Source organism: Herpailurus yagouaroundi, unplaced genomic scaffold (assembly GCF_014898765.1).
Source record: "Herpailurus yagouaroundi ecotype Mexico unplaced genomic scaffold, PumYag 203, whole genome shotgun sequence".
NCBI classification, from domain to species: Eukaryota; Metazoa; Chordata; class Mammalia; order Carnivora; family Felidae; genus Herpailurus; species Herpailurus yagouaroundi.
In genome coordinates, this window is record NW_024412434.1 from 34,061,548 (window position 1) to 34,080,938 (window position 19,391).

The 19,391-nt window shown below is 51.9% G+C and overlaps 1 protein-coding gene across 5 annotated transcripts in view; it reads left to right on the top strand.

The window, feature by feature from the left end:
- The window catches only part of DIP2C (disco interacting protein 2 homolog C), a 322,639-nt gene that overhangs the window by 233,485 nt on the left and 69,763 nt on the right, over positions 1–19,391 (top strand). For all 5 annotated transcript variants that reach the window (XM_040451581.1, XM_040451579.1, XM_040451580.1 and 2 more), the window contains 10 exons: positions 115–251; positions 1,885–2,093; positions 2,950–3,064; positions 3,513–3,714; positions 9,148–9,257; positions 10,483–10,563; positions 15,911–16,034; positions 16,479–16,600; positions 17,660–17,771; positions 17,859–17,968. In XM_040451581.1, the coding sequence (XP_040307515.1) occupies positions 115–251; positions 1,885–2,093; positions 2,950–3,064; positions 3,513–3,714; positions 9,148–9,257; positions 10,483–10,563; positions 15,911–16,034; positions 16,479–16,600; positions 17,660–17,771; positions 17,859–17,968 (1,322 nt within the window). The remainder of the gene's footprint in view (positions 1–114; positions 252–1,884; positions 2,094–2,949; positions 3,065–3,512; positions 3,715–9,147; positions 9,258–10,482; positions 10,564–15,910; positions 16,035–16,478; positions 16,601–17,659; positions 17,772–17,858; positions 17,969–19,391) is intronic.

Below are 19,391 nucleotides of genomic sequence, written 5' to 3' on the forward strand. Positions count from 1 at the left end.
CTCCCTCCCTCCCTGTCTCTCTCTGTCCCTCCCCACCCTGTCCCTCTCTGTGTCTCCCTCTCCCTCCCTCCCTCCCCTCTCTAATATTACCTGTGTGTCCTGTTTTGCCTCTAGCCATCATGTGTTCAGTGAAGCCGGACGGCATTCCTCAGCTGTGTAGAACGGATGAAATCGGGGAGCTCTGCGTGTGCGCCATTGCCACGGGCACGTCCTATTACGGCCTCTCGGGCATGACCAAGAACACCTTCGAGGTAGGGTCATGGAGCTGAGCCCCGATGCCAGGTGCACAGACATGAAAGATAAGGTGGTAGTTTCTCAGCCAAATATACTCTTAGGAGCTAAGATGGCTGCGCTTCTTGCTGCCTTTTTTTAAAAATAATTTTCAAAGAATTTAGCTCATCAGCTTTTTTCACCTCATAGTCAGTGTTGAAAAAGGGCAAGAACAGTTTCTTTAAAAAGGGCTTTTTGGGGGGCACCTGACTCAGTCGGTTAAGCATTGACTTTGGCTCGGGTCATGATCTCGTGGTCTGTGAACTCCAGCCCCACATGGGGCTCTGTGCCGACAGCTCAGAGCCTGGAGCTGCTTCGGATTCTGTGTCTCCCTCTCTCTCTGCCTCTCCCCTGCTCATGCTCACGCGTGCTCTCTCTCTCCCCCTCAAAAATAAACATTGAAAAAAAGTCCTTTTGTATGTCGTGCTGTTCTTACGTTAGCCTCTTGAGTAAGTGCTGCAGCTGATAGGCTGAGGAATGAGGGCTGAGCACACCTGGCACAGACCCGCCCCTCCCTTGTGGCCCGGCCCGCCCACTGAAGCCAGACTTGGCCAGGTGTGAGCAAAGGCACACGTGAAGTAACGGTCTCCACGGCATGAGCGGGTGTGTATGCACACACGTGTGGCATATGCTGTGTGTGTTAGGTGTCCACACATACTTGTGTCTTGTTTGCACGCGTGGGTGGCTTGCTGTTAGTGCACTCCGTGCGTACGGACACGCGCACTGGCCTTGTGGGCGGTTAAGTGGTAAACTCTGTGCCGCACCTCAGTTTCCCAGAATTGCTATCACTTGACCACGTGATACTTAACCTTACGAGGAGCACACTTTCGAATAAACTGTGCACAAGAAGATGTGGGTTGCTGGGGCGCCTAGGTGGCTCAGTTGGTTGAGCATCTCTGACTTCAGCTTGGGTCATGATCTCATCATCCGTGAGTTCAAGCCCTGCGTGGGGCTCTGTGCTGACAGCTCAGAACCTGGAACCTGCTTCAGATTCTGTGTCTCCCTCTCTCTGTGTTCCTCCTCTGCTCACGCTCTGTCTCTGTCTCTCTCTCTCTCAAAAATAAGTAAACATTTAAGAAAAGAAGAAGCAAATGCGGGTTGCTGAGGGGTTCGTTTCTTAGAGCATGATGTGATGAGGTGCTTTGTTGAATGTGGCTTCCAGGTTCTAAAATGTCCCTGAAGCCCAGCTAGCCGGAGTCTGTAGAAAACCCCTCTCCTTTTTCCTGTGACTTACCTGCAGGGTCTGAGGAAACAGGTGCAGGCTTAGAATACTGTGATTTGCCCCGTTTGTATTTTCCGTTTTTGGTGTAGTCCTCATCAGGAAACGTTAATGAGTAGGGATCATCTTACAACTTACGCACGTTTTTGGTTTTCCATTCATCACTTTTACACTGTGGATTTAAAGCAGAATAATTAATTAGCATTTATTAGACTGTCATCATGATCTCGGTATCGATTTTTAGGTGTGGATGCTGTGGAAGGAAACTGGTGGACAACCTTGCATGTGGACCGTGGGGGATGAGCATCGGGGGGTAGGGGGGGCTTCTCCAATGGGCTCCAGGGAGGAGGGTGGCGGTGGGCGCCCCTGGGCACTCACCACTCGTGTGTCTACAGGTGTTCCCCGTGACGAGCTCGGGGGCCCCTGTCAGCGAGTACCCCTTCGTAAGGACAGGCCTGCTGGGCTTCGTCGGCCCCGGGGGGCTCGTCTTCGTGGTGGGCAAGATGGACGGGCTCATGGTGGTCAGCGGGCGCAGACACAACGCGGACGACATCGTCGCCACAGCGCTGGCCGTGGAGCCCATGAAATTCGTCTACAGAGGAAGGTGGGTGTGCGTGCGCCCTCTGGGAATTCAACCCTGGGTTGTCTGCAGACGACACTGGTTATATAAAATTGCACAAATTCCTTAGTTGTGGGAGTCAGTGACCTCTGACGCTCTGTCTAGTTCTGAATGCCCAATTTTATAGAAATTTCCTGAGCTCCATACATAATTTTCGTCACTTCTCCTCTGAGTCAAATAAAAATATCTGTTTGAAAGACTTGTGTTTTAAAGAAATACACAAAGGGAACAGCCAAAAACTCATGTTGGAGCAGATCATCTCCAAAGACCCCAAGGTAATAGTCGAGCAACAGTTGTGTGGGAGAATGGAGTCCTGTGGCCTCTTCTCCCTGATGATCTGGGCACAGTAAATACTAATTCACGGTGGCGGCTCCCCGGGTTTTGGCTCACGTGAAAGAAGTCATGAACTCCTGTAGAGCCTTACTGCCGCCCGGCACGCCAGTGAGAGTGGAAGTGACAGACACGTGGATGTAGCGTTGCCCCGTTTAACTCACGGAGCCAGGGCAGCCTCTGTGTGATAGGGGGGACTCTGGGGGTCCGAGTCACGTGGTGCTGTGCTTCCCGAGAGAGAGGCAGAAACTCGTTCATCCCAGAGTTTCCCTTGATGTGGAGACTTACTTCACAGGTGCAACCCAAGATGTGGATTGTGCGCGGTTCTGACGTCCACAGCCCAGCACCTTCCGTCTGCCCTGAGAAGCGGGGCCCGTCCCCTCACAGGTCTGCTGGAGCAGAGGCCGGCGCTGTGCTCTCGTGGGCTCTGCCATCAGTAGCGGAATGAACAGTGCTTTGGGCGGCATCTACAGCACGTGCTCACCGCACCTGCTCCTTTCTGTCCTCGCAGGATAGCTGTGTTTTCCGTAACTGTCCTGCACGACGAGAGGATAGTGATTGTGGCCGAGCAGAGGCCAGACTCCACGGAGGAGGACAGCTTCCAGTGGATGAGCAGGGTGCTGCAGGTATAGCTCCGCTCCTGCCCCGGGGCCCCTCACCTGCTTCCACGCCGGCTTCCCTTAACCCCCACCAACGGTGCTCCCGTGCTCCCCGACCGTTGCCCCATTGGATCAGAAATTGCATCGACCGGGAAATGTGTATTTCATTCTTGGAAAATAACTGAGCAGACCAAGATTAGGGGTCACGGGTCTGCAAAACTAGCTCCCACCATTCACGTGAGTGTATTTTTTTCCTCAAAATTTCCCTTCTTAGTGCATGTGGTCAGTGCACAGATCCCACATAAAATTCGCCAGTTTGGCTGGATTTGGAGAGACACCCCTTCTCTTGGCATCTTCACCCCACTCGGATGGCGTGTGCTTGCTCACGTTACAGACGGGACTTTGCGCCGTCTGAACATTGGCTTCGTGTCTGTGGCACCTGTTCTAACCCACTTCCTCCCTCATGACTTTCCAGGCAATTGACAGCATACATCAAGTTGGGGTTTATTGCCTGGCCTTGGTTCCAGCAAACACCCTCCCCAAAACCCCACTCGGTGGGATCCACTTGTCAGAAACGAAGCAGCTCTTCCTGGAGGGCTCACTCCACCCCTGCAACGTCCTGATGTGTCCCCACACCTGTGTCACAAACTTGCCTAAACCTCGACAGAAGCAGCCAGGTATGTCCCATGGCCTGGAGAGTTGTGTGGAATCTGGGTGGCTCTCTGGAACCAGGTGCTGTTGGTGCCCTGTGGACCAGGCCCCATGCCTGTAGGTGGTTCTTAACCCCACTCCTGTCCTGGTCTCCACACTCTCACGGCATAAACCTGCCCCACTGGATGGTGGATGAGGGGCTCTCCTGGGACAGCATGGTTGGCTGGGAGCCTGGCACCTGGGGGCATGTTGGGAAGGAGCCCTATGTAGATCCCAGTGGAGTAGTTGACCCTCGGTCTGCTGGGTGGCATTTTACCAGGCATGGAAGCTCTCAGTCACGGTTTCCTTCAGATGAGAATAATGCTTCCTTACCTGTCTCATGGGTTATTTAGGTGTCAAAGCCTAATAAATGTGGGAAACTCTTGAAGCCTATGTGGAAGTCTAGAAATTCATTTGTGACGTTGTAAGAGTGAATGTGTGTCTAGCGCTTGGGGGTTTGGGGAACATGTACTTACCCTTTATCTGACTTCGATGCCTAGCAACTAATCAATTATGTTCTTTCAGGCTGCATAGTCATCAGTGAGAGAAAATTTATCTCCAGACCGTGGGAGGGGAGGGCCTAGGTTTTCTGCTGGTGCAGTGACAGGAGGTCCCAGGGCGTCCAAGCAGGGAGGGGCCGGCAGTGGCGTCACACACTCGGGCTGTGCTGGCCCCACAGCCACTGTTTCAGCATGTTGTACTAATTAACGCATCTCTTCTCATGGGGGCTTGCGTGGTAGACACTCTTCTGTCCCTGTTTCACAAATGAGGAGAATGGGTCACAGAGAGGCGGGGGGTTGATGGGGCCAGAGTGTGACAGAGGCAGACCCAGACCCGCTGACTGTTTGTTCCACCCAGTACAGCGTGGCTGCAGGGCAGAGCTGACGACGAGTCAGCCAGACACCGTTGGGTCAACTCTGGGCATAGCCCACCTGGTGGTAAATGTAGGGACTGAGGCCGACGCCCCGTAAGTGAGATCGGATGAGAGGGTGGGTGGGTGGTCCTCAGTAGGGTGAGGGGAGGACGCGGATGCTGCAGGAAGAAAGGGTTGCCCCACGCATACAGACAGAGCCTGTGTCCCTTGTCCTTACCCCCTCCACGATGCACGTGTGTTCGTGAGGACGTACACGTAGCCTTGCGGTTCTCTCCTCTGCGTGGGTTCTCTTGGAAAGTATGGAGTCATTGTCTGCTTTCTGGGCACCTTGGCTTTGCAGTTATCTCTGCTTTTTGGTTTTCTTCGGATTTCTGTGCTGTTTGTTGTTTTCTTACATTCTAGGTTCTAGATCCCCTGATACCTCTCTTCGTTTCTTTTTCCTCTCAGTCCTTGGCTTATACAACTGCAATAGCAAAACATAAAGTTACCACTGACGAAGTATCCATTTCTTTACATTTCGCGGGCACACTGGCTGCAAGCGACGAGCCCCCCAGAACACAAAGCATTGCCTTTCTGTGGGCATATCAAAACGATGAAAAATCACGTCTTTATCTCCTATTGTGTCAGGGCATAAACAGCCGTGGGAAGGTCAGAGCAGTGGCTCCATGTGGGTGTGTTGGGGTCTGTGAATGGAATCGATCATGGTGGCAGGCTCCTTAGTGTGTCCTTGCACACATTCGGCAGTGACTGACTTCTCCCTGTCTCCTGCCCACCTCCGTCCACCATCAGACACCTCCACTGGGGGCCTGGCCACCAGTGGTCCCGGGTGCAGAGAAGCTCACGGCAGAATTCAGGACAGATACTCATGGTGGGGGGTCATTTGCAAAGGCCTGATGTGCTTCCTAGAACTACGGGGCTCAGTGCACCTGTCGGATGTCAAGGCAAAACCTGACTGAATGAAAAGGCCAAGGTGCTTTGCTCGAGAGCAGTGTCGGGGCACCTGAGGACAGCCTTCTTCCTCTGGGAAGAAAGGATGAGCTGGGAGGTTGGGGCTGTTTAGGTATCACGGCCGCAGCATGGTGAATGAAGCTTTATGTGATTGATTATTGTAAGGAAATAATTTTTTTTTAATTTTTTAATGTTTGTTTACTTCTTTGTTTTTGAGAGAGTGAGAGCGCGCAGGGCAGGGGCAGAGAGAGAGGGGGAAATAGAGAATCCCAAGTAGGCTCTGCACTGTCAGCACAGAGCCCGACACAGTGCTCAATCCTATGACTTTGGGATCACGACCTGAGCCGAAATCAAGAGTCGGACGCTTAACTGACAGAGGCACCCAGGTGCCCCTGAATAAAAGCTGTTTTTAACAAATACTAATGACAGCATGAGGTGCTGGTTCACTTCCCTGCCTCAGCTAACGACCTATAACGTACCTCAGACAGGTGACATTTCCCTGAAGCCTCAGTTTCCATAAATGTAATGAGGGGATTGGATGTGGTGAGTTTTAAGTCTCCTTTGGAAAAGACACTTACAGACTGTGAACAAGTACTTGTTGTGGCCAAAGCATTTAGTGAGGCCATTTTTCCATGAGGGTGTTGCTAGATGCTTGAAACAAAGCTCCTAAAACTTAGTTTGTAGATGATCTAGTTGCCTCTTTTAGCAGATGAATTCATATTTACTGAGCTAACAACGTGTGTGTGAGAGTATCTTAACGGAGCACAAAATGTTAAAAGCCCTTTTGGGGCGCCTGGGTGGCTCAGTCGGTTAAGCGGCCGACTTCGGCTCAGGTCATGATCTCTCGGTCCGTGAGTTCGAGCCCTGCGTCGGGCTCTGTGCTGACAGCGCAGAGCCTGGAGCCTGTTTCAGATTCTGTGTCTCGCTCTGTCTGACTCTCCCCTGTTCATGCTCTGTCTCTCCCTGTCTCAAAAATAAATAAAACGTTAAAAAAAAAATTAAAAAAGCCCTTTAACCCATTAGTTGGGGTACCAACAGTATTTAACAACTTGAAATACAGCTCCCAGTGTTAACAGTCCTTGGGACACAGTGTATCTGAGCAGCCAGAGGGCAGCAGGGGGAGCAGCCGCAGACAGCACTGCACCTGCTGGGGAGAAGGGGAGGAGTGCGGCCGGGCTGGCAGGTTCTGCACCCAGAGGACACAATATGTGCTGTGTGTCCCCTGCGTGACACAGTCGGGTAGTAATGGGAAGAGGACAACTCTGAGATAAAACTCCCGACCTGCCCATTTCTGCATCTGTAAGTGGGAGGGGAGGGAGAGAACGCAAATGTGAACTTCAGTACCTATTTTTGGGTCCATCTCAACCTTATATTTTCTTTTTTTTTTTTAATGTTTTACTTTATTTTACAGAGAAAGTGTAGGAGCAGGGGAAGGAGGGAGGGAGAGAAAGAGAATGAATGAATCCCAAGCAGGCTTCACACTCAGCGCAGAGCCTGATATGGGGCTCGAACCCATGACCCTGGGATCATGATCTGAGCTGAAATTAAGAATCAGACACTCAGCTGACTGAACCACCCAGGCGCTCTTCAACCTTATGTTTTCAAATCCTGAGGCGGTGAAGTCTGTGAGGGTGTCTTGCACCACACCCACCTCATTTGGCAAGGGCGGGGAGACCCTTGGTTCTTGGGAGGGGGACAGATTTTGCAAATAAATGCCACAGGAAAGCACCTGTCTCCCAGCACCATTTGGAAAAAAGTAATTCTTAAGTCTACCTCGGGGGAGCAATATGTGAGGTCTGAGCTTCACATCCAGTAGAGACCAGCCCTGGGGAAGGAGGGGCAAGCTGCCGGCACCTCAGAATAGTGCTTCTCCCACCCTAGTTTGAATTCTTAAAAAATTACGGAGAAGACTTCAAGCCAGTTTAGGCCAGATGGGCTTCTCAGAAGAGCCTTCCTGCCCACCCCCCCGGGACCAAGGAGAATGCCACAGACGCCAAGTCAGGAAGCGGAGGGCCAGTCGGCTGGGCTCCGGGTTGAGCCTGTGCACCATCCACGCAGCAGCCACATTCGCTTCCCCGTACGCCACGCTGCCTTGTCTTTTCATCTTGTTAAATGTGGAAAGACCGCTCCTCTGTTGCAGTGTCTTTATTACCAGCTGAGAAAAATGCAGGCAGTCCCAATCTGCCACACCTGACCATTCAGACCTGCTGTGGCAGAGCATAGAAGGTGTATTCTGTGATTCCACAGAAACAGCGTCACGGCGCCTACAAATTGCCTACGTTGAAGCCAGTGAGCAGGGGCCCAGAGATCTGTGTCATGGGCCATTTTCCCGATTTCAGTCCTGCTGGAAGTGCCTGCCTTCTCCCAAAACGTTGAATGTTTTACGGCAGCCCAACTCTGGATGGGCACGTGTCTGCAGAGAAGAATGTCACCTGGAGGCGTCAGCCCGTGCCCTGCCCATCTTCCCAGGGTGCCTGGGGGTCATCATCCCGGCAGCTGCTGGCCTCTGCCCCTGAACCTGAACCTAAGACTTTCTTACCTGCTGACACATGGCTCTCCACGTACAATAACAGAAGGCAACATATGCCGTGATTCAGAAGCTTGTAAGGTGGCCTTTGGCAAAGGTGAAACAAGAATTTGATTCAGTAGTGATCTTCAACTTGTATTTTATTAAACCACGGACTAAACACACGTGGCTGACGTCTTTGTTATTTCCACTCCCTTCTTTAAACTCCCTGCCTGACTCCTTGCCGCCATTTGTGTCACACACACTCACAGCTGACCCTTCCCTGGTAAACGTGCATACGTGTGTGTGATCAAAACAAAGTGAATGATTGTGTTTTGAGAAACCTGGGGGGTGCCCAGGATTTCCTGCAGCTAGACATTGTGAAAGAGTTTCTGCAGTTTTTTAGGAAACTTGTTTCTTTCATTGAAACAGAAGAGAAAGCTGTCAGACTAGATTGCATCTGGTTTTTTTCTTGTGAAATGTTTCATAAACAGTAAAAGGAGTGCTGGTAATTGAGTCTGTAATGGTGGTGTAAGAGGAACTTTGGCTCAACAGGAGCCTCTGGGCTTGGTCTCCCGTATCTCTGCGGGGCCGGCGAGAGCCCAGAGCTGTTCCGTCAGTGAGATAGGTGACTGTGCCCGTGCGGCGTTACCCCCTGCATTATAAAGGTATTTATAAAAAATGTGCAATAGTTTATGTCGGTGGTCGCTCAGTGACAAGCAGGGACACTGGGGAACACCATACAGGTGATCCCAGAGTCCTGACTGCTTCGCAGTGAGACGCGTCACAGTTTACTGCCTTATCTTCAGCATTATTGCTCACAATCATCCAAGTGGACAGATCGCAGCATCCTACCAACTGGCAGCAGCGGGTTTGGGAGACGCCACCGGGATCTGGTGAAAACGTTGTTTTACCCTGTAATCGAGACTCGCTCGTGTCTGCCATTATTCTCATTGTTGGGACGCACTGGAAGCCCTGTTCCGATAAGATTTTCTCAGAGCTCGGCCTTTCAGAGGGTTTCCCCGGAGCCAGCTCTTTGCCGAGGTGCGCGGTCATGTTTTAAGTTGACTTGTTTCCTCACATTCTTTCCAGAAATTGGCCCTGCCTCTGTGATGGTGGGGAACCTGGTGTCTGGGAAGAGGATTGCGCAGGCCAGCGGCAGAGACCTGGGCCAGATAGAGGACAATGATCAGGCCCGCAAGGTGAGAGGCGGACGGGGTTCCTCTCCGAGCCCTGTGCCGGCACACTGCTCCAGACGACACTGACGGCCAGCTCAGCGCCCGCCCCTGAACTTGGGCGTCTTGCCCTCCCGGTCCTGCACGCACGTCTCACCACAAAGATGTGTGTGGTGGGGGTGCCGTGTTGCGGGACACTGCACAGGGTCAAGGGGGTGGGAGGAGACACGGGCGCACGAGCTGAGGCCCGAGGCCCGCTCTGTCCTGGCATCCTGGGGCGCTCGTTCCTGATGAGCCTGCCAGCCCTGGCGTGACACCCAGACGGCCTTGAGGCAAAAGGCTTCGGCCCTTTAACTGCTGGAATTCAAGAGAACAGAAGTGAGAAACCCGGGTTGGCAAACTGGCGTCCTTAACGTGACCTCGGGGGCTAGAGGAGAAATCTGGGGCCACACCCAGCATACATGTCACATTTTGTCACGTGTACTGCGTTCCCCATTATCACCATGCAGACTTGAGAACTCTGATGATTCACCAAAAGGTGACCCCTGTCTGTATGAGCTACCAGGAAACATGACAAAGTCAACCGTTTAAAAATATTGTCAGTTTGGTAACAAATAGAAATACGTTTATTGAAAGCACTTGGTTACCATGTTCAGACCTCAGAGTACATTTCTATTAAAAAAGTGGATTAAGGGATCTACCCAGGTGTTTCCTGTGATTAGACCTGAGGTGGGGCTGACCTTCCCTCTCCACACTGACTCGGTAGGGTACAGTGATCCGTGTGATTTGCAGTGCTGTTGGGAGACCTCAGGGAATGACCATTTGGAAACAACACGTGTGAGAGAGCCCAGTTCAAAAGCAGCATAGGTCTGATCTTGCCATCACAGCCCCCAGAAATCACCGTCTTCTGGGAGGCCGGAAGGGATTTTCTGTGCTGGCTGCCCCTTGCATTCCGGGAATGCGCCTCCCAGCCTTCGGCAGGTTGTGGGGAGACGTCTCTGACCAGGCGCGGCTCCGGCCCCTGTGACTTGCGAATCCCAGCCAGACATGGGAATCCAGGTCACGCAGGAAAAACCCTGTAAGTGCCGGATTCTTCTTCTGATTGTGACAGGGAAGCCCTCCTTCCTCCATGGAAAAGCGATGCTTTAAGTCACCTGAAAGCACCGAAGCTAGCCTGATCTAGAGGTGTGAGTTTAAATCTGAACGCAGGGTGACGGGATGGCCGGGGCCTAACGGCTGTGCTTTGTTCCAGTTCCTGTTTCTGTCGGAGGTCCTGCAGTGGAGGGCGCAGACCACCCCCGACCACGTCCTGTACACGCTGCTCAACTGTAGGGTGAGGCACGCTGAACTCAAATTTCCCGGTCCCTGTCTTGTGGCTTTGTCTTCTTCACACCGTAACCCTTTGACTTCAGTCCTATGTGATGTCCTTCATGTTATTTATCTGTGGCTATTTTGACTGAGATCTTTATGGATCATTTCAGCAGTATCTTTTTTGCATTATTTCCCCCCCAAAATACAGGGAATGGGTCAGATCTGTGGCACGTTTTTGTCTCTTATTAGTGAACTACTCTCCTGTAAGTAAGAAGTTGTGCTTTCATTATAGACTTCAGTCCTTGGGAACGAAAGTCTTTTCTATTTTCCAAGTGTAATTAAGGTTTGTGTTGACATCTCACTTTGGAAAAGCAAGCTCTTCAGTATTGTTTCACAGGAGGACTTAAGAATAAGGGCTTATATATACTAGCAAGTAGTATTAACAGTAAAATTAGATGCGAAAGCCTTCATATACTTAACTTTTATTTTTCTGCTGTGGAAATAAAGTCTGAGAACTAGAAATAGGTCTCTTGACAAGTATGGGTATATACAGTTGTCAGAAATTATGGCTATTCAGAGTTGCAAAATACCAAAATCTTAATGTGCAGAGGTACCTCTTGCCATTTAAAGTAATAGATCAGAGACCAGTAAAAGGCATTGCCAGTCACGTAACTGGGTTTCTCACTTGGATACCCAGTCATCAGGCCAGCGTCCATGTGATGGGGCTCCTGGAAATGACCACGGAGGCTCTGATGACCTTGAGTTGCCGTGTGGGCTGAGGTGACCCGGTGGGTCATTTTTTCTTGTGTCTGTTCAAGACTGTCCCCCAGGAAGAGTCTTAGAAAGTGCTCCTGCTTCCCTGACCTCTGTTAGGGCCTAGTGGACCCCATTCCCTGGATTGACTCCTCTGCACTCCCAGGTGTGCTGCAGTAGGAAGCATGGTGCCTGGGCTCCTGAGGGTCTGTTCAGTTACCCAAGGCCCTGAAACATGTGCACCCTGCTTTTCTCCTCCCTTTCCTCCATTGGCTCCTCCCTCAGCTTTCCTGACAGTGTTGCCCAGCGGACAGTCTTCGGCTCTGTGATGCCGTCCTGATTTCTCCTTAATCTTTTGTGCTGACTTTCTCCACCCTCTACACATAGCATTCATTTGTCCTGGGGACTGTTCCTCCTCCGTGGTCTCTCAGTGGCCCTCCAGAGTGAAGACTGTCACCTGTCCCGGGAAGGACCTCTCAGGTCCCTTCAGCTACAGTTTCCCCAGCTGCTGCAGCGGTGCCGACACGCTGGGTGTGGTGTGTCCTCCGTAAGCGCTAAGCTGCGCAAAAGTAAGGGACAGGTCCACGTCACCTTTTCGACCCTCCCCAGTGTGGCCCCCATGGTCTCTCCCGTTTACAGTGGGGGCGGAATCTGCCTGGACCCCTTGGAGGCACAAATAGGCAGCCTAAGGAGGAGGAGACCACCCTGCAACACACACGCAGACTCAGAGATGATCCGGGCGTGTTCACAGATGACCCACCCCCGCAGGGGAGGAAGACAGAGCTGTTCTAACCCCATAGAATGACAGGAGTGGCAGCATGGGGGCAGAGCCCTCAGATGGTCGACTGGGGTGACACCGGGACACTGGACTCCTCATCAGCTGATCTGGTCTGGGTGATGGCGCTCCCATCCCTGACCCCATGGTCATGGTCATCTGCTGTAGCTAGACCCTGGATCGTTTGGGAAAATGAGTCACTCGAGAAAGGGCTTTGTTAGAAACAGAAAAGTGGACAGGGTGGGGAGGAGATCAGAGCCATGAATGAATCCACTTTGGGTCAGCACAGAGAGGTGGCTCACTGGTGGCTTTCCTTTGGACATGGCTCTGGACGTGCAGGCAGCTGCCTCCTGAGCCAGTCTAAGGGTCGGACCTGGCCCCCCCCCCCCCACCCCCGGCCCCACGTAGAACTTACAACAAATGCTCAGCCGTGGCTGAAGGTTGTAATCACCATGTTTATGGTGGTGGTTTGTAATTTCCACGTCAGTCGCCCTTCCTATCCCGTGGAAGTATAGTGCAAGCCGCACACGCCGTTTCACGTTTTCTAAAAGCAGTATTTTAAAAAGATGGAAACCGGTGAGGTTAAATGCTGATGATGTCTAACTTAACTCCGTGTATCCACACCATTGTCTTCCCAGCATGTGGCTCACCACGTTTTCAGGCTCGCCTCCATCCTGCGTGGCACATTCTGTGGATTGTGAATTTGGCGACTTGACAAGGCTCGTAGAAGCCGGTGAACCATTTGGCACCTACGAGAGCAGCTTTCTTGTTGCAAACAGTGTCCACTCGTACGCTCTTCACCACGGCCAGAGCTGTCGATAGAGCACAAGCTGTTATGTCAGGTTTATAGTAGGACATGGGGACATAATTCATTGCAAATCATGGAAAACTTGCATTTTGGAGCTTGTTTCCATACAAAAGACCACCTGTTACTCCTTTTAACAAACATCAGCCAACTCTTTGTAACTTTTTGTTTGTTTGTTTATAACAGTTCCTTCAAATTTTCAAATATAAATCACATTTGGCTTTTTCTTAATTCCTTAGTATTTTTTTCATTTGTTATTTAACCTAATACAAAACTTTAAAGTGGTGCCAAAATTCACAGTCCCTAACACTGAAATCTGCTGACTTTAGAACAGGGGTTGGATTCTGTCACGATTGCACCCAAAACTTATTTTTGGAAAAGGCAGCCCTGATTTCTCCAGTGAGGTGGTTTCACTAGAACTTACTTTCTCTGGAAACGTCACCCTTTCCTGTGGATGGGGATGGGGTAGCCAGGCAGCCGTTGACCAGGGCTACTGGGCTGCCACTTCTTGGACTGCTCGCCCGTGGCTGTTCCTGTTCTGCAGAGCTGGCACCGGGGCCATTTCCCCAGAGGTGGGGGTTGTCCTGAAGCTCCCACAGGGAATCTGGGGCTGGGTGTGGCCTGTGCCCTTGTGGGCTCGTGAGAGGTGGGGTATGGACATGTTCCACCCTGCATGTGGGGGAGGGGGGTTGAGAGAGGCTCTGGACTGCCTGGGAACCAGCGCTCCTGGCCCCAGCGTGGCACCTTCTGGGGGCTTGAGGACAGTGTGGATCTCCAGGCTCCCTATCGCTGACTCTGGAACTGGACGCCCCCCGCCCATGGTTACCACCTGTGGCGGGGGCTTGTCTGTTCACCGCCGTAAACCCAAAGAACCGCAGACGGTGTTGTGAAAGCTGTTTCAGAGATCAGTAGGGCTGAAGGACAGCATGCCAATTAAATTTCACCTTTAAGTATGTCAGTGGGAATTTTCACAGACTAGGGCCAAAACATCTTTTCGGATATGCTTAGGCTAATGGTTCTGAGCCACCGATACCTGACAATCTCTTAGGTTTTGTCTCGTGATGGAAAAGTTGATCATGGATAGGGGATTGGCATCGGATCTCCGAAACTCAGGAGGTCAGCTCCAGAATCTGAACAGCCCAGAGCGGGAATATTTGCTACTGAAGACAAGCAGACCATACCGGCGGCCAGAGGGTGGGGACAGAAAGGAGGGCCGAGCTCAGTGGGAATGTACGGATGAGCCCTCTGTGCTGGCCCTGCCCACCGTGGCACACCACCACCCACCGGCATCGTGGCTGTGCCTGTCTGACGGCCAGGAAGGTAGTGCTGGCTGTCCTCCAGGACAGCTGGTGCCTGAGTGTCTCGGCCGGCAGGATGGGCTCCCCCCACCGCCAGTCTGGGGATCGAGGTGGTCCTGGGCCTCCCCATCAGCCGTACCATCTCACTCTGAAATGTTCAAAGGACACTTGGCTCAGTGAGTGTGTTCATTTCAGTTCCTTTGGACAGGTGTGGTCTCCGGGAGTGGGTGCTTGGGAGCGCCTGGTTTTGGGGGCACCGAGCTCTCACGATTGGGCCGCATCTTGCACCTCAGCCTCCGGGTCTGTCTGGTTACCCAGCTTTGCCACGTTCTGCCGTGGCTCTCTCACCTTACGCGTGTCTCCATTTTCTCATTTTTTAACCTTCCTTGGAAGACAAGGAAAATGTGCGATGAGAAGGTTCGATTCAGAGAATCGTCACTGACCTGTCCCCACAGAAACCAGTCCCAGCCGGTGGGAAAGGGCAGGAGCCCTTGCAGTCCTAAGCGCTGCTTGTGGGTCAGGTCATGAAGGGGAATGGGTTGCTTCCTGGACCTCCACACAACAGCCAGTTATCTTGTGGATGATTTTGGCAAGCATCAAGCACCGGTGTTTGTAATCCTGATCATAAAAGGTGGTCCCACACACCCCACCCAGAGCACGTGTTTCCAACAAACAGGCCATTTTGACAGGAATTCTAACGTGTTTTCCCAGCACCTCCAGTTGCTAGGCCACCACTGCCTGTTTTTAAGGGACCCCAAGGGCCTGGTCACTTCTGTCCACACAGTGTGACCCCCTTCTACACTAGCACCGCTCACTGCCCTTCCCTTTGGACTTTTCTCTCCACACATGACCTTTGGGTCCAGGACGCCTACCGCACCTGCAGAGTCCCCGAAAATCACCCGTGTCTTGCCGTTCCTCCTGCCGCTGCTGGCTCGCTCTATCTGTGGGAGCAAACGGTGTCGTCTCAAATTCCGTGGCGTGGAGTCTTCCTGGCCCGAGACACAGAGGGCGACCTGCCCTTCACCCTGTCAATTGCTTTAATATAGGGTTTCATCATGAAGAGCAGGGTTTAGATTTTATTTATTTTCCTCAACTGTTTACTTTGAAATAATTGGAGATTAGTAAGAAGTTGCAACAACAGTGCTTTTAAGGTATTTTTCAATCCAAATGTGTTTTCCACTTGTTTCTATGTGTGTGATGTTCTACATAAAATGAATTTGACGAGTTCGTTTTTCACTTTACTGATTTTTTTGGTTTGTTGCTTTTTTCATTTGTTTTTTTGACCTCGACTTTTAACGTGGTGTTTCTTAAAAACGTGTTCAAGTTTTATTTTTCCTGCTGGGTCACCACTGACTCTTCCTGCCCTTGGCAATTATACCAAAGTCCCAGAATTACCAGGTTGACTTTTTTTTTTTTTTTTTGGTACGTTTAGCTATTCTTTAAGTGAAATAATTATTCTTGAAAACATCTTTTGTTGACACAAGTACATCTAGATGTCTCTTTGGTGCTGCCCTTCTTGGCCAGTGGGAAGGAGAGGGAAGGGACCACTGATAGGGGTCTTTGGGGGATGACCAAAGCATGCCAAAACCGACTGTGGATGGCCGCACAGCTCTGGGGACACACCAGTGCCCGTTGAAGTGTGCCTTTGAAATAAGGTGCCTGGCTGGTACCTGCAGTACATCTCAGTAAAGCTGTTACGTTAAAAAAAATCCCACCTGCTCATTCTTGCGACCCTCAGGGTGCCATCGCAAGCTCACTGACGTGTGTGCAGCTGCATAAGCGCGCCGAGAAGATCGCCGTGATGCTACTGGAGAGAGGGCACCTCCAGGACGGGGACCACGTGGCTCTCGTCTACCCACCAGGTGAGAAGGCAGTTCCCCAGCCGCGTGCGGGGCACCTTGTCGCCCACGCCCTAGCTGACAGCCAGCATCGGGCTCTGTGTGGCTCCCTAGGTCTACTTGTGGCCTCTCGCAGGGCAGTGCTGCATGCTGGGTGCCTCCTGAGGTCATACACGGGGCGAAAGTTCGCAAAGACATTTGTGTCCAAATTTGTTTTGTTCGACGTCTGAGGTAGTTCATTTAAGCAACAATAATTAAATCCTTCAGTAAACTGGTGACGATAGAGGTGAGTAATTCCTTAGAGAAATGACAGAAATCAGCCACCTGGGCCGCTTGGGCATCTCGTGCCGAAAGGACAGGCGGCGGGAATTGACAGCACAGACAGGAGTCCGTTCCCGTCGCAGCCCCAGGCTGGCACCTCTGCACCGGGGACTGTCACCTGAGCACTTACGCATTCCTCCTGTCTAGGAATAGACCTGATTGCAGCTTTTTACGGCTGCCTGTATGCGGGCTGCGTGCCCATAACCGTCCGCCCCCCGCACCCGCAGAACATCGCCACCACGCTGCCCACCGTGAAGATGATCGTGGAGGTAACCACACCTGGAAGCACTGGGGCTCCCCCGACTCCCCGCCCCACTGGGGTTCTTCTCCTCCTCCTCCACCCACTCCCTGGGCTCTCCTCCTTCCCCCTGGGGTTCTTCTGCTCCCCCCCCCCGGGGGGCTCCCCGCCCCTTCCCCCGGGGGGCTCCCCCCCCCCCCCCCCCCCCGCCCCCGGGGTTCTCCTCCTCCCCCCACCCCGGGGCTCTCCTGCTCGTCCTCCTCCTGCTCCCCCCGGGGTTCTCCTCCCAGGGTTCTCTTCCTCCCACCTGTGCCCTGGTCCAAGCATAGGTCTTCCAGATGGCAGAACCGAGGCAGGGCTAGCTCTGGGGCTGGTGGGGAGGATGCGGCCTCTACCATCTAGTTCTGGAAATGGGATTTCATGATTTCACTCACTTGTGGCATTAGGGGCTGGGGTGGCTTCCCTCGTGCATTAGAGTCGCAGGGCCCTCAAGAAAGTGACCTCTCTCACGGGCGTCTGTAAAGACAGTGGGAGTTTTTTGCACCAAACTGATGAAGAAGTCATATATTTTTCTGAAGTTCTCTGCTGAAGATTTAGAAGTGTCCCATTCGTTTTTGAAAGCACAGATTTATTTTAACTTTTCTTATGCTTGGGGAAGTTGAAGAGGATTAGAAAAAGGGTTTCCCCTTGGAGGAGAAACCACGAGGGACAGCTTAGTCTGGGGATAGCACACGCGAATTCTTTTTGTGGGTGTGTGGGAGTACTGTCCAGGCCACTTCTCTGTTTAGAAAGTCGTGGCCGCATCTGTGGCGACACATGGTGGTTTTTGTAGATCAGAGCTGACAGAGTGGTTGGTTGGGACACTCCTTTCTGAGCACGCTCATAACCATGGCTACTCCTCAGCTCCAGGAATTTCCAGGGGCCTCCGTGTCTGAGCTCTGGGTCCGCGGTCACATCCTGGCCGTCATGCTGGCTCCATGGGAGGCAGCCTGGCCCGCTGTGAAAGCCGCTGGCCTCGGGGTGTGTGGTGAGCAGCTGGCCGTGCGCGACCGTTCACCTCCTTCCTCCACAACTTGTTCTCTCACCTCAGGTGAGTCGCTCTGCCTGCTTGATGACAACACAGCTGATCTGTAAGTTGTTACGGTCCCGGGAGGCAGCTGCGGCCGTAGACGTCAGGGCGTGGCCCCCCATACTGGACACAGGTCAGTCCTCAAACCAGCCAGACACCTGTACCTGCTTGTCTGCTTTGCCATTGGCTCAGACATGCTAATGGCTTTGTTTTGCTCCAGACGATTTGCCAAAGAAACGGCCTGCCCAGATCTACAAACCTTCCAACCCAGACACGCTAGCTTATCTTGACTTCAGTGTGTCCACAACGGGGATGCTGGCTGGAGTGAAGGTTAGTGACACGGTCTGCACGGTGGCACATGTGAGGGGTGTGTGCTTGCACTTCACTGAGGCCTTAAGATGCACGGTCACTTCCACAGTTACCTAGGTCAGCCGACTCTTTCCGAATGTCCCAACTATCTCTGTGTGTGTGTAAACACAGCCTCACCAGCCCCTAATAAAACACTGCACGTGTTTCTTCCTTGCTGGCTTTCGAATCCCCGTGTTCTGTTGTGAAACTGTGTGCGCTGGGATTTCTTGCTTTTTTGCCGTGGGTTCTGTTATTGTGTGCTGGAGGACGGCTCATGCCGTGACCCGTGTTCCTGTTAAAGCATGCAACTAGAGTGGACCCCTGAGCAACTCGGGGGGTTAGGAGCGCCAACCCCCTGCACAGTTGAAAATCCACGTACAACTTGTGACTCCTCCTGATAGCCTGCTGTTGACTGGAAAGCTTACCAGTGACCTAAACAGTTGGTTGAAACCTATCTTGTGTGTTACATAACATATCATATGATGTTAGGCGTGTTACATGCAAGTGTGTGTATCACATACACATAGTACGTGGTATGTAGCGTAATGTGTACTGCATCTTACGTAAAGGAGTAAGCCAAAGAAAATCGATTAGGAGAAACATAAACGATTACAGTCCTGCACTATAAAAAGTCTGTAAGTGGGCTGGGGCACACAGACCCGTGTTGTTCATGGGTTCATTGTGCTATGCACGTCACCTCATGAGGACCCTCACAGCTCTGGCAGTGTCCTTGCCAAGGTACTGGTACATCCTCAGTAGCCCCAGGAAGTCCTTTGCCCACCTCTGGGGGTCTGACCACTCAGTTTGTGTCATTTACTGCATTGAGTTCTCTTTCTCTACCCTTTTCCCAATTTTTTTTATTGTGGTTGTACATACGTGACATAAGTTTACCACAATAACACACCCAAGTGTGTGGTTCAGTGACGTTGAATATTCTTACACTGCCATGCAGCCGTCCCTCCCTGCCATCCATCCCCATGACTCATCTTATCTTCTAAAACTAAAGCTCGCTACCTATTAATAACTCCCCATCCCCTCTCACTCCCACCCCCATCTCTGTGATTTTGATGGCTCTGGGGACCCCGTAGATGTGGAGTCATGTGCACTGTCCTCTTGTGACTGGCTCATTTCACTCACCGTAATGTCCTGGAGGTTCATTCGTGTTGCTGAGGGCATCAGAATTTCTTTCTGAGGCTGAGTTAATATTCTGTTGAATGTGTGTACCGCATTTAACCTGTCCGTCGATCCCTCAACGAACACTAGGGTTGTCTCCAAGTTTTAGCTCTCGTAAGCATTGCTGCTGTGAACACAGACATACGAACATCTCTTCAGGTCTTCTGGGTATATACGGAGAAGTGGAATTTTTGGGTCGGGCAGTAGTTTCCGTCTTTAACCTGGGAGGGAG